Source organism: Macaca mulatta, chromosome 13 (assembly GCF_049350105.2).
Source record: "Macaca mulatta isolate MMU2019108-1 chromosome 13, T2T-MMU8v2.0, whole genome shotgun sequence".
NCBI lineage: Eukaryota > Metazoa > Chordata > Mammalia > Primates > Cercopithecidae > Macaca > Macaca mulatta.
The window spans coordinates 18,831,584-18,846,986 of NC_133418.1; the positions used below are offsets into that span (position 1 = coordinate 18,831,584).

The window sequence follows — 15,403 nt, forward strand, 5'->3', positions numbered from 1 at the left end:
CTACTGTCCTCTCACTTTATCTCATTTGTAGCTAAACTGTCTCCTGCAAACATCCAAAAGTGCCTACAAGCTGCAAACCCTCGTCATTCTGAGACCTGATGAAAGTCAAATTTTTGTAAACATGAAATTTATCTTCCATATTGAAGCCTACAGGGGTGCAGATGCATTTTCATGTATGTCTTAAATTGGTCACTAAGGAATATTTTTAACTCTTTCAGAACACCAAGAGACCATTTATTGCCTCCCTCTAGAGGGAGGGTCTATAAATGGCCTTGGCACTAAGCCAAAGCAGTCCCCACCTTCCCTTTCCATGTGGCGTACTGTTCCCTCTGACAGCTTGTCAAGATCCACACCTTTACTGTCTCTGGTTCTCCAGAGCACATCCAGGGTCTTACTCACTCTACCTTACTGACCCTAGTGGATCTTCCTATGTAGATCTGGAGTCTGGGGGCAGGGGTGGCTGAATGACTGAAAGCAAATGGAAATATATTGTTAGCACAGATAGAGCCAGGCCTGGGCTAGGAGTGCCAGTAAAATAAGAATAACTATAACAGCAAACTAGCAAGTACCAAAAGCATGCTCAGGTAGCTCCACCTTATCGCATTATTAAGAGGCTTAGAGGCTCAGAACTGAGCTTAGTAGATGTTGGTCCTCTCTTCTCAAAGTGGGTATATATTGAGCCCACCCTTATCAATGAGAGATTAAGAACCAGGAAAGGTGTCATGGGAGCAGTAAGTGGGGAGTACAAAACTTCTTGACAAAGAGGGTCAACAAAAGTGACAGAGGAGTCAGGGCATGAGGAACAGACATAAATTTGTTAAGAGATAAAAGAGGCAAGGACATTCCATGTTACTGAAAGAGCAGAAGCCAAGACTTAAGAAAATAGGTCCAAAGCCAGAAAAGAGGCATGAGAGTTGGAAAGGAGGCAGAGATGCCCTGTTGCCCAGCCTTGCCTGCTAAGATGTTTGGACTTAACCTGTAGGCTACTTGGATCCCACTGAAGAATGTGAAGTGAACAAGGAAGTGACATGATCCCATTTACATTTTAGAAAGCTCCACTGGGGGATGTGGAGGGGTGAACAGAACTGGGGCAAGACTGAAAACAGGATATCAGTGAGGAGATGGTGGCAATAGTCCAGGAAAAGAATTTAAAAGGCTTGGGTTAAGGCAGAGGCAGTGAGAAAATGAATTCCAAATGTAACAACAGACAGAATTTACAAGATCTCTCAAGGACTGGCTATAGAAGACATGGAAAAAGAAGCATCTCTTATCATTTTGTCATTGTAACTGTTGATGGTGGTACCATTAATGGAAAGAGATCATAAAAGAGAAGCAGTTAGTTTGTGTGAAGATGGATTGAATTTTGAACCCATCGAGTCTAAAATGCATGCAGAACATTCAGATAGGGATACAGATACATGAGTCTCTAGCTCAGGAGACAGACATGTACTAGAAACAAATTTGTGAGTCATAAACATATGAAATTTATCGCAATAGAAACAGATAACAAAAAAAAACAAAACAGAAAAAATAAATATAGTGAAAATAAAAGTAGGCCCTAGGCAGAGCACTAAAGAAGGCCAACATTTAAAGATTTCAAACTTTTAGTGATCATAAACTCCATCAAGAATCTACAGAAAGTTGTGACTCCACTCCTGACAAAGTGCACGTCTATAAAAAAATTTTGCATACACTTTTAGAGAGAGGGACAGACCTCTTGAAGGTCATCATTTTAAGACACTCTGATTTAAGAGCAAAATGGCAGAGCAGGACACACTAAAGGACAACCAGAAACATTATAGGACAACCACGAAATCAGCACTACCACAGAAGAAGGGAAGGTAAGTGTGACTGGGGAAGAATGAGCAAAGGGAATCAGAGGGTGAGATTACACAGACCCTGACCACCAGGTTGAGAACTTTGACCTTAATCATAAGAACAATGTACAGAAATTGAGAAGTTTTGCACAAGGAAGCAACGTCATCTGATTTGCATTTTTATAAGATCATTCTGGCTGCTGGATGATGAGTGGAAGACAACAAAGATGCATTCATGACCTTTAGGACATGGTTACCAGAACACATATGCTCTGCACACTGAATGCCCGATTTCTAACTTGTCCTATCGTTTATTTTGTTTCTTCTCATCACTTTAGATAATCTATGTGGCCAGAAATCCCAAGGATAATCTGGTGTCCTACTACCATTTTCAAAGGATGAACAAAGCACTCCCTGACCCGGGAAGCTGGGATGAGTACTTCGAAACATTCCTGGCAGGCAACGGTGAGCCAAGTGCATGAAACCAGCCTTCACCTATGTCTGCAGAGGATAAGCTTTCCCATCAAATTCTCTTTCTTGGGAAACAAAATTCATCCATAGAAGGGGCTCAGATTTTCTTGGAGGGAAGGACTAGAGGCCACATCCTGAGAGATGTGGCATAGCCCTGGCTGTAATCTGTGGTCAGTGGATTTGCTTCCAATTGCAATATATCCTCTGAAGGAAGTCAAACCAGTATTACAGGCAAGCCAGCTATAAGAGAAGGTCCCAACTCTAAGCCTATGTTAAATGTTTTACATGCATTAACTTGTTTAATCTTTAGAACAACCTCATAAACTTGGTAAGAATATTCATCATTTGTAGGTGATGAAACTGAGGCTCAGTGAGTTTGAGTAACTTGCCTATGATTACCCTGTTAGTGAGAGCAGTGGCTAGAATTTGAACATAGGCAGGTTTGGTTAAGCTCAAACCCTGTGTGCTTGGCAGTTGAAGTCTTGACTGGCTGGTAACCATGTCCAATTGCCTACATGTTCAACTGGAAAGAAAGAAAAGGTTTAGTGTGCATGCAAGTTTTCCAATCACAACCATCATTTGAATTGGTGGTGCAGTGGTGGCCCCTGACACTGCAGGCTCACAAACTGTCACGTGCAAAAATGTATGATCTTTCAATCATGCTTCTAGTGTCAAAACTGAGTCTTTACAAGTTTCTTGATGTTTTTCTAAGTCTCAAATGCTGCTATATCTTTTAATACATCAACTGTTCTCCTAAAGAAGCCTAAAGAGTATGAAAAGGTGATGAGATTATTGAAGCTGGAAATTCATTTCATTATTTCATGGAAATTCATTACACTATTTCCTCTACTCTTGCATATATTTGAATACTTTCATAATTAAAAGATTTCTCAAAAGTTTTCAAAAATGGTAATTTAAGGAAGCTTTACAAGGTTATACTTTTGGGGAAGTACAATATAAATGTAACATCAAACTGGTTTGCACTATGAAGTTGAATTGACAGCTTTGCAGGATTAAAACCTAAATATTTGCACCAAAGGACTTTTTATTATTCAAGTTCAAAATTTATAACTGAAACACCTTTGCTAATTATTTATATAGTCCTATGGAGAAAAAACTGCCTTGTCACCTATATTTTTTTCTCTAAAATAATTATAAATAAATGTAATAAAGTAGTCCTTTCCATTAGTAACAAACCACCAGTAATGCAGGAAAATGATACCTTTGATTGCCATTTGACTTTCATAATCTTAAATGACAAAAATTATTATTATTATTATAGTCTTTTGCTTATGAGATATACTTTGAAAATGATCCATTGTACCCCAAGGTAGTTTCACTGGTTGAATGTCTCCAGTAAATTTCCTTGTAGGTGTTCTAACAATGATGTCAGAATGTCTTTGGACAAAGAGTGATCCCCAAGAAAGTGACCTCATTGACAAGTTGAGACATTGGGCTTCTGCAGGGCCAGGACTGGGCTGATGTAGACGACTGTTCCTAAATCAGAGAGCTGAGAGGATAGTTCCAACTCCTTGCCCTGCATCAGGCAAGTTGCACACCAGAGAAGAGAAGCACTGACGTCAAACACAGCCTTAGGGCTACTCCTCTACACACACACACACACACACACACACAGAGAGAAAGAGAGAGAGAGAGACAGAGAGAGACAGAGAGAGAGAAACTCCTGAAGAAGCATCTTCAGGGCCAATAGCATGGAACATGGGTAGAAGGAATCAAGAATAAGAAGTAGAACAGTAGCAGCTCCCCCTATTTATGAGGGGGAGTGCCATGCTGAGGCATTTCACCCAGCTGGAGTAGCACAAGTGCTTTCTGCCAAAGTGCAGATAGACTGGCCCTATGTCTCGGTCATCTACCTATACAGCTTGCCCTGACCTAAGCAGGTTCCTGCAGCACAGGATTCTCAGTAATTAAACTGACACAGCCCTATACAGAATAGAATGTCTGGTCACCCTACGACTACATTGCATGCCAGAAGAGAGAAAGGGGTTGAATAGATACTCCCTAATGATTGGAAGCTATCACTGGGAGTGGGACCGAAGTGCTCTTAGACATCCTAGTATCAAAGAGACTTTTAGACACAGCCTACCTAATCTTTACGCTGTGTGAATAAAACATAAGAAAGGAAAATTTTGACAGAAGGGATAATATAATAGAAGAAAGGGGAAAATATTACTGAAGTTTTTAGTTAAATTTTTAAATGACTTTTGTTGAGTAGCTACTATGTGTCAGACACTATTATACTGTGTCCTAGGCACTACCAGACTAATGCTTTTATATGTCTTAGCATTGGCCCATGCTATTATTTCTCCCACCTTAAAATAAAATAACATTTAAAAACCACTCTGTCGACCCTACCTCCCCAACCCCAGTTACCTCCCCCATCTTTCCCTCCATTTACTGCAAACACCTTGTAGCACTGGCTTACACTATTATCCTCAGTTTCTCTCCCAACACCACCAAACCTGTTCTGCCAGGGTCACCATGACTTCCACATCACTAAACCCAATGATCAATACTCTGTCCTCATCTCATTTAATCCATCAACATCATCTAACGCAATTGGTCACACTCTCTCTTCCTTGAAATGATTTCTTATTGGCTCCCAGGACCCCAGCCTCCCCTGACATTCCTCTCATGTCTCTGTTCCTTCCCATCTCCTTTGCTGGTTTCTCTTTATCTCCCAGATGTCTACAGTTGGCTCCTTTCTCTCTTCTACCTACATCATTCCTTGCTCAATATCACTCACTTTGTGGTTTCAGATGTCACCTGTCTGCTGATGACTCCAAGATTTGCACTAGTCCTGGCCTTGGCTGTGGGCTCCAGGTGCATAGACCCAGCTGCCTTACCAACATTCCACCGGGATGTTTACGGGGCATCTTAGACTTCATGTGTCCAAATCTTAATTCCTGCCTCTCCTGCAGAACCTGCTTTTCCTTCAGCCTCTCCTTCTTGTTAATTGTGACTCTGTCCCTTAAATTACTCAGGCCTAAAATCTTGATCTTATCTTGAGCCTCTTTGTTTCTCATATATCCCATCCAGCCCCCGAAAGAAAAACCCCACAAGAAAATCTGTCAACGCTAAGTGTGATTAGATTGCACACTTCCGGAAGTGCGAGGATCGGTCAGATTCTGGACTTAGTTTGGGCCAAAGTATCATCAGATTTTCCCTGGATGAATGAAACAGCCTCTGCCCCGACTTTTGCCCTTGCCAACCTACACTCTACTCTCAACAGAGAAACCAGAGAGATTCTACTAAAAGGGAAGTCAGATCATGCAACTCCTATATCGGAAGCCCACGACTGGCATCCCATCTCACTCAGAGTAAAGTCAGAGTACTTAGGGCATCGCACAGGCCCACAGGGCCAGGCCTCACACTTCTTGCATCTCTCCCCACTCCCCTGGCCTCACTCACTCTGTCCTGGTCCCCCAGGCACACCCAGAACCTCCTACCCAGTGCCTCCCCTGGCTGTACTCTCTGCCCAGCAGGGTTCCTCCTTTCCCTTTTTTCAGGGTTGTGCTCAATAATCCCTTCTTCTGACCAGCCTACCTACCTGTCAGCCTCCTATGTACTATCAAAGTTTTCCCTATCCTTCCCTGGGTATTTGTTTTGTTATTTGGGTTATTTGTTTTGCTAAGCACACACTGTGTTCTAGCATTCTGCATATTTCACATCTATCTCTTTTGTCTCCCCCATAAAATGTACTTCCAAAAGCAGGGCTTTCTGACTATCTTGTGTGCACTGCTCTGTCTCTAATACCTAGGACAGTGCTGAGCACACAGTAGATGTTACAGAATACATTTATACAAACATTACCTTACAAGACAGTTACTATTACTAACCTCCTTTCAGAAGATTGTTTTTAAAAAGCACAGAATCGGAGAGGTTAAGTAACTTGCCCAGGGTCATGCAGCTCTAAGGGTCAAAGCTAAGATTCAAGCCTAACAGGTTCTGGAGACTAAGATAGTAATCTTGCCAGCTTACAAAAGGAAGAAAAGTTGTGCTGAAACAGAGACAGGAAGTGTGATAAGTAAGTTCTCCTGATCACATCTTCCATTTGTATCTTCTGGAAACAGCTTAGTTTTTTTCCCTGGGTTTTTCTACTATCAGCTTCCCATGGCCCACATATGTATGTGTCTTTCTTTCAGTGGTATGGGGGTCCTGGTTCAACCATGTGAAAGGCTGGTGGAAGAAGAAAGACAGCCACCCCATTCTTTATCTTTTCTATGAAGATATGATGAAAGTAAGAATAATATTTGAATTTTAATTTCACAGTATTTTGTCTCAGAGTTAGAGTTCCATGACAGAAAAGAAGGCAAGTCATACTTGAAAGTTTATCTATGTAAAATATTTTGCATGTCAACTCCAACTTCTCCAACCACCTTGCCATGTAGCATACGAAATTCCACACAAAATACCTTATATATGGTTTTCCATAGTAGGCAGCCTGCTTCCTCCTGCAGTCTCACTGCACTCTGGAGTCGATTCCTACCTCATCCAAAAGCATAGAAGACATGTCCTTTTTGAGCCAGTTTTCTTCCTCTCTAGGTCTCTAGATTCCTCCTTCCAAAATCTCTACCTCCCACCATAACTTGCTCTGACTTCTGAGGAAAAGAATTAAGAACCCTAACAGGAAAGAACTAGTGAGGAAGAATATAGCTGATTTGATTTGTATGCTTTCTTAAAATACTAAAATTTTGTCATTTTAAACAAAAGATCTTCATCAGCAACATCTTTTGCATGTGCAATTCCTGATTCAAATCTGTCTCATAAGTTTCTATGTAAAATAAATAATTATGGCACAGTGTTCCTGACTGGTCTCCAAGCCTTGATTTAGGACTGGGTTCAATAACCAACTTGTGTCCTTCACTGACCATGGCTTCTATTTCCTCTTTCCCCTCTGGGTAGACAGAATCCTGGCTTCTTTCCTTCTATCTATTCAGGTAATGTCAAAGTTCCTCTTTCTGTTTGTCCTTGCTCTATACAGCTTTGTAGGTGCTAGCACAGCCCTCACCTCCCCCAGCCCTGTGTCTGTGCCAGGGAGCAAAGGAGCAGCACGGGCTGGGCAAGCTAGGCAAGAAGGACAGACATGAGACAGAACTGCTAGTGAGGAGAGAGGAGGCCTGCAAGGTGAGCCTGGAGATCTCCAAACCAGGTGACTCTCACACCAAACTGAACCCCTCCTCTTCACTTCTGGATGAGGTGGGAACTTATCTCAGAGAGTAAGGGGCTTTTGTGAGGTCTATCTGCCAAGAGGTCTTCCCAGGAGGCCCACAGTCAGGAATAAGCTCAGATGTAGAGTCAGGAGACATCAAAAGCAGCAACAGAGACAAAACGGCACCATGCTGCTTTTGTGCCATGCCAGAGCGGTGAGGATGCCATATATTTTTGTTTCTCCAATCAGAAGGAGGAAATACAGCTTGCTTATTTTGAAAGATACCCACCTCTTCTCCCAAGTACCTTCTTTTTTTATTTACTTATTACTATTATTATTTCAATAGTTTTGGGGAAACATGTGTGTTGTTACATGGATAAGTTCTCTGTGTGTGATTTCTGAGATTTTGGTGCACCCATCACCCAAGCAGGGTACACTGCACCCAATGTGTAATCTTCTATCCCTCACCTCCTCCCACACTTCTGCCCAAGTGCCCATAGTCCTTTATATCATTCTTATGCCTTTGCATCCTCATAGTTTAGCTCCCACTTATAAATGAGAACACACCATGTTTGGTTTTTCATTCCTGAGTTACTTCTAATGGTCTCCAGGCCGGGTGCAGTGGCTCACGCCTGTAATCCCAGCACTTTCAGAGCCTGAGGCGGGCAGATCACGAAGACAGGAGATTGAGATCATCCTGGCTAGCACTGTGAAACCTTGTCTCTACAAAAAATACAAAAAATTAGCCAGGTGTGGTGGTGGGTGACTGTAGTCCCAGCTACTCAGGAAGTTGAGGCAGGAGAATGGTGTGAACCCCGGGAGGTGGAACTTGCAGCGAGCCAAAATTGCGCCACTGCATTCCAGCCTGGGCAACAGAGTGAGACTCTGTCTCAAAATATAAATAAATAAATAAAAAGGAATAATAGTCACCAACTGCATCCAGGTTGCTGTGAATACCATTACTTCATTTCTGTTTATAGCTGAGTAGTAGTCCATGATATATACATCACATTTATCCACTCATTTGTTGATAAGCATTTAGGCCTTTTCCATATTTTTGCAGTTGCAAATTGTGCTGTTATAAACATGCATGTGCAAGTGTCTTTTTCATATAATGACTTCATTTCCTCTGGGTAGATATCCAGTAGAGTTTTACTAGTTTGCTGGATCAAGTGGTAGCTCTACTTTTAGTTCTTTAAGGACTCCCCATACTGTCTTCCATAGTGGTTGTACTAGTTTACATTCACACCAGCAGTGTAAAACTATTTCCTTTTTACCATATCCATGCCAACATCTATCATTTTTTAATTTTTTAATCATGGTCATTCTTGCAGGAATAAGGTGGTATCACATTGTAATTTTATTTGCATTTTCCTAATAATTAGTGATGTGCATTTTCATATGTTGGTTGGCCATGTGTATATCTTATTTTGAGAATTGTCTATTCATGTCCTTAGACCACTTTTTGATGGGTTTGTTTCTTCTTGTTGATTTCTTTGAGTTCCTTGTCAATTCTGGATATTACTCCTGTATCAGATGCATAGTTTGTTAATATTTTCTCCCACACTGTGGGTTGTCTGTTAACTCTGCTGATTATTTCTTTTGCTGTGCAGAAGCTTTTTAGTTTAATTAATTCCCGTCTATTTATCTTTGTTTTTGTTGTGTTTGCTTCTAGGGTGTCTTGGCCATAAACTCTTTGCCTAGGCCAATGTCTAGAAGAGATTTTCCAATGTTATCTTCTATAACTTTTATGGTTTCAGGTCTTAGATTTAAGTCTTTGATCCATCTTGAGTTGATTTTTGTATAAGGTTAAAAATGAGAATCCAGTTTCATTCTTCTATATGTGGCTTGCCAATTATCCCAGCACCATTTGTTGAATAGGATGTCCTTTCCCCACTTTATGTTTTTGTTTGCCTTGTCAAAGGCCAGTTGGCTGTAAGTATTTCACTTTATTTCTGAGTTTTCTATTCTGTTCCATTGGTCTATGTGCCTGTTTTTATACAAGTACCATGCTGTTTTGGTAACTATAGATTTGTAGTATAGTTTAAAGTTGGGTAATGTGATGTCTCCAGATATGTTCTTTTTGCTTAGGCTTGCTTTGGCTATGCAAGCTCCTTTTTTGTTCCATATAAGTTTTACAATTGTTTTTTCTAGTTCTGTATAAAATAATGACAGTCGGGCACAGACACTCATGCCTATAATCCCAACACTTTGGGAGGCCAAGGCGGGTCAGGAGTTCAAGACCAACCTGGTCAACATGGTGAAACCCCATCTCTACTAAAAATACAAAATTAGCTGGCCATGGTGGCACATGCCTGTAATCCCAGCTACTCAAGAGGCTGAGGCAGGAGAATCACTTGAACCCGGGAGGTGGAGGTTGCGGTGAGCCAAGATCACGCCATTGCACTCCAGCCTAGACGAGAGTGAGACTCTGTCTCAAAAAAAAAAAAAAAAAAGATGGTATTTTGATGGGAATTGCATTGAATTTATAGATTGCTTTTGGCAGTATGGTCATTTTCACAATATTGATCCTACCCATCCGTCAGCATGGGGTGTGCTTCTATTTGTTTGTGTCATCTATGATTTCTTTCACAAGTTTTTTGTAGTTTTCCTTGTAGAGTATTTCACCTCTTTAATTAGGCATATTACTAAGTATTTTATTTTTTGCAGCTATTGTAAAGGGGGTTGAGTTCTTGATTTGATTCTTAGCTTGGTCACTGTTGGTGTATAGCAGTGCTACTAATTTGTGTACATTGATTTTGTATCCTGAAACTTTACTGAATTCATTCATCAGATCTAGGAGCTTTTTGGATGAGTCTTTAGGGTTTTCTAGGTATGCAGTCATGTTACTGGAAAACAGCAACATTTTGACTTCCTCTTTACCAATTTGGATGCCCTTTATTTCTTTCTCTTGTCTGGCTAGGACTTCCAGTACTATGTTGAATAGAAGTGGTGAAAGTGGGCAACCTTTTCTTCTTCCAGTTCTCAGGAAAAATACTTTCATCTTTCCCCTATTCAGTATAACGCTGGCTGTGGGCTTGTCCTAGATGGCTTTTACTATCTTAAGGTACGTCCCTTCAATGCTGATTTTGCTGAGGGTTTTGATCATAAAGGGGTACTGGATTTTGTCAAAGGCTTTTCCTGAATCTATTGAGATGATCGTATGATTTTTGTTTTTACTTCTGTTTATGTGGTGTATCACATTTATTCACTTGCATGGCAGAATGGCCATCATTACAAAGTCAGGAAACAACAGATGCTGGAGAGGTTGTGGAAAAACAGGCACACTTTTACACTGTTGGTGGAAGTGTAAATTAGTTCAACTATTGTGGAAGACAGTGTGGCGATTCCTCAAGGATCTAGAACTAGCAATCACATTACTGGGAATATACCCAAAGGATTATAAATCATTCTATGCCTCCCTGGTATGAACCCCACTTGATCATGGTGTATTATCTTTTTGATATGCTGTGGGATTCAGTTAGCTAGTATTTTGTTGAATATTTTTGCATCTATGTTCACGAGGGATATTGGTCTGTAATTTTTTTTGTTATGTCCTTTCCTGGCTTTTATATTAGGATAATACTGGCTTCACGGAGTCATTTAGGGAGGACTGCCTCTTTCTCTATCTTTCGAATAGTTTCAATAAGATTGGTGCCAATTCTTCTTTGAATGTCTCATAGAATTCAGCTCTTAATTCATCTGTTCCTAGACTTTTTTGTTGGCAATTTTTTAATACTGTTTCAATGTCACTACTTGCTATTGGTCTGCTCAGAGTTTCTATTTCTTCCTGGTTTAATCTAGGAGAGTTATATACTTCCAGGAACTTATCCATCTCTTCTAGGTTTGCTAGTTTGTGTGCTTAAAGGTGTTCATAGTAGTCTTAAATGATCTTTTCTATTTTTGTGATATTGGTTGTAATATCTCCCATTTTCTAATTGAGCTTATTTTGATCTTCTCTCTTTTCTTGATTAATCTCACTAATGGTCTATTGATTTTATCATTTCAAAGAATGAGCTTTTTGTTTCATTTATCTTTTTTGTTTTAATATCATTTAGTTCTGCCCTGGTCTTGGTCATTTCTTTTCTTCTCCTGGGTTTGGATTTGGTTTGTTCTGTTTTCTCTAGTTCCTTGAGGTGTGAGTTTACATTTTCTATTTGTGCTCTTTCAGACATTTTGATGTAGGCATTTAATACTATGAACTTTCCTCTTAGCTCCACTTTGGCTGTATACCAGAGGTTTTGGTTGGTCATGTCACTATTATCATTTTATTCAAATAATTTTTTAATTTCCATCTTGATTTCATTGTTGACCCAAGGATCATTCAAGAAAAGAGTATTTAATTTCCATGCATTCGTATAGCTTTGCGGATTCCTTTTGAAGTTAATTTCCAGTTTTATTCCACTTGATCTGAGAGATTGATATGATTTCAGTTTTCTTAAATTTATTGAGGCTTATTTTGTGGCCTATTACAAGGTCTGTCTTGGAGAATGTTTCATGTGCTGATAAAAAGAATTTATATTCTGCAGTTGTTGCATAGAATGTCCTGTAAATGTCTGTTAAGTCTATTTGTTCTAGGATATAGTTTAAATCCATTGTTTGTTTGTTGATTTTCTGTCTTGATGACCTGTCTAGTGCTGTCAGTGGAGTATTGAAGTCCCCCGCTACTATTGTGTTGCCATTTATCTCATTTCTCAGGTCCAGTAGTGATTGCTTTATAAAATTGGGAGCTCCAGTGTTAGGTGCATATATATTTAGGTTTGTGATATTTTCCTATTTGGCTAGTCCTTTCATGATTGTATACTGTCCCTTTTGTCTTCTTTTATTATTATCATACTTTAACTTCTGGGTTACATATGCAGAACATGCAGTTTTGTTATATAGAAATACATGTGCCATGGTGGTTTGCCGCACCCATCAACCCATCACCTACATTAGGTATTTCTCCTGATGTTATCCCTCCCCAAGCCCCCACACCCACGGGCCCTAGTGTGTGATGATCCCCTCCCTGTGTCTCATGTGTTCTCATTGTTCAACTCCCACTTATGAATGAGAACAGACAGTGTTTGGTTTTTTGATCTTGTGATAGTTTGCTGCGAATGATGGTTTCCGGCTTTATCCATGTCCCTGCAAAGGACATGAACTCATTCTTTTTTATGGCTGCATAGGATTCCATGGTGTATATGTGCCACATTTTCTTAATCCATTCGATCACTGATGGACATTTGGGTTGGTTCCAAGTCTTTGCTATTGGAATAGTGCCACAATAAACACATGTATGCATGTGTATTTATCATAGAATGATTTATAATCCTTTGGGTATATTCCCAGTAATGTGATTGCTAGTTCTAGATCCTTGAGGAATCGCCACACTGTCTTCCACAATAGTTGAACTAATTTACACTTCCACCAACAGTGTAAAAGTGTTCCTGTTTTTCCACAACCTCTCCAGCATCTGTTGTTTCCTGACTTTGTAATGATGGCCATTCTAACTGGCACGAGATGGTATCTCATTGTGGTTTTGATTTGCATTTCTCTAATGACCAGTGATGATGAGCACTTTTTCATATGTCTGTTGACTGCAGAAATGCCTTCTTTTGAGAAGTGTCTGTTCATATCCTTTGCCCATTTTTTGATGGGGTTGTTTGCTTTTTCCTTATAAATTTTTTTTAAGTTATTTGTAGATTCTGGATATTAGCCCTTTGTCAGATCAATAGATTGCAAAAATTTTCTCCCATTCTGTGGGTTGCCTGCTCACTCTGATGATAGTTTCTTTTGCTGTGCAGAAGCTCTTTAGTTTAATTAGATCCCATGTGCCAATTTTGGCTTTTGTTGTCATTGCTTTTGGTGTTTTAGATATGAAGGCTTTGTCCATGCCTATGTCCTGAATGGTATTGGCCTGGTTTTCTTCTAGGATTTTTATGGTCCTAGGTCTTATGTTTAAGTCTTTGATCCATCTTGAGTTGATTTTTGTATAAGGTGTAAGGAAGGGGTCTAGTTTCAGTTTTCTGCATATGGCTAGCCAGTTTTCCCAACAGCATTTATTAAATAGGGAATCTTTTCCCCATTGCTTGTGTGTGTCAAGTTTGTCAAAGATCAGATGGTGGCAGATGTGTGATGTTATTTCTGAGCCCTCCGTTAGGTTCCATTGGTCTATATATCTATTTTGGTACCAGTACCATGATGTATTGGTTACTGTAGCCTTGTAGTAAAGTTTGAAGTCAGGTCGCGTGATGCCTCCAGCTTTGTTCTTCTTGTGAAGGATTGTCTTGGCTATACAGGCTCTTTTTTGGTTCCATATGAAGTTTAAAGTAGTTTTTTTTCCAATTTTGTGAAGAAAGTCAGTGGTAGTTTGATGGGAATAGCATTGAATCTATAAATTACTTTGGGCAATAAGGCCATTTTCACGAGATTGGTTCTTCCTATACATCAGCATGGAATGTTCTTCCATTTGTTTGTGTCCTCTTTTATTTTGTTGAGCAGTGGTTTGTAGTTCTCCTTGAAGACGTCCTTCACATCCCTTGTAAGTTGTATTCCTAGGTATTTTATTCTCTTTGAAGCAATTGTGAATGGGAGTTCACTCATGATTTGGCTCTCTGTTTGTCTGTTATTGGTGTATAGGAATGCTTGTGATTTTTGCACATTGATTTTGTATCCTGAGACTTTGCTGAAGTTGCCTATCAGCCTGAAGAGATTTGGGGCTGAGATGATGGGGTTTTCTAAATATACAATCATGTCATCTGCAAACAGAGACAATTTAACTTCCTTTCTTCCTATTTGAATGCCATTTATTGCTTTCTCTTGCCTGATTGCCCTGGGCAGAACTTCCAATACTATGTTGAATAGGAGTGGTGAGAGAGGGCATCCTTGTCTTGTGCCAGTTTTCAAAGGGAATGCTTCCAGTTTTTGCCCATTCAGTATGATATTAGCTGTGGGCTTGTCATAAATAGCTCTTATTATGTTGAGATACATTGCATCAATACCTAGTTTTTTGGGAGTTTTTAGCACAAAAGGCTATTAAATTTTGTCAAAGGCCTTTTCTGCATCTATTGAGATAATCATGTGGATTTTGTCATTGGTTCCGTTTATGTGATGGATTACATTTATTCATTTGCATATGTGGAACCAGCCTTGCAGCCCAGGGATGAAGCCGACTTGATCATAGTGGATAAGCTTTTTGATGTGCTGCTGGATTTGGTTTGCCAGTATTTTATTGAGGATTTTTGCATCAATGTTCATCAGAGATATTGGCCTAAAATTCTCTTCTTTTGTTGTGTCTCTGCCAGGCTTTGGTATCAGGATGATAATGGCCTCATAAAATGAGTTAGGGAGGATTCCCTCTTTTTCCATTGGTCGAATAGTTTCAGAAGGAATAGTACCAGCTCCTCTTTGTACCTCTGGTAGAATTCAGCAGTGAATCTGTCTGGTTCTGGACTTTTTTTGGTTGGTAGACTATTAATTATTGCCTCAATTTCAGAACCTGTTATTGGTCTATTCAGAGACTCACCTTCTTCCCGGTTTAGTCTTGGAAGGGTGTATGTATCTGGGAATTTGTCTATTTCTTCTAGATTTTCTAGTTTATTTGCATAGTGGTGTTTATAGTATTCTCTGACAGCAGTTTGTATTTCTGTGGGATTGGTGGTGATATCCCCTTTATCATTTTTTATTGCGTCTATTTGATTCTTCTCTCTTTTCTTCTTTATTACTCTTGCAATTGGTCTATTTTGTTGATCTTTTCAAAAAACCAGCTCCTGGATTCATTGATTTTTTTGAAGGGTTTTGTGCCTCTATCTCCTTCAGTTCTGCTCTGATCTTAGTTATTTCTTGTCTTCTGTTAGCTTTCGAATTTGTTTGCTCTTGCTTCTCTAGTTCTTTCAATTGTAATGTTAGGGTGTCAAATTTATATCTCTCCTGCTTTTTCTTATGGGCATTTAGTGCACTA

At 39.7% G+C, this 15,403-nt stretch overlaps 1 protein-coding gene and 1 long non-coding RNA gene across 2 annotated transcripts in view; one reads left to right on the plus strand and one right to left on the minus strand.

Annotated features, from left to right (window-relative positions):
* The window catches only part of LOC144333696 (uncharacterized), a 298,635-nt gene that overhangs the window by 112,871 nt on the left and 170,361 nt on the right, over positions 1–15,403 (minus strand). The gene's annotated exons all lie outside the window — the stretch shown is intronic.
* The window catches only part of LOC144333695 (sulfotransferase 1C4-like), a 30,477-nt gene that overhangs the window by 8,036 nt on the left and 7,038 nt on the right, over positions 1–15,403 (plus strand). The window contains exons 4-5 of the mRNA XM_077958967.1: positions 2,156–2,282; positions 6,455–6,549. Coding sequence (XP_077815093.1) covers positions 2,156–2,282; positions 6,455–6,549 — 222 coding nt within the window. The remainder of the gene's footprint in view (positions 1–2,155; positions 2,283–6,454; positions 6,550–15,403) is intronic.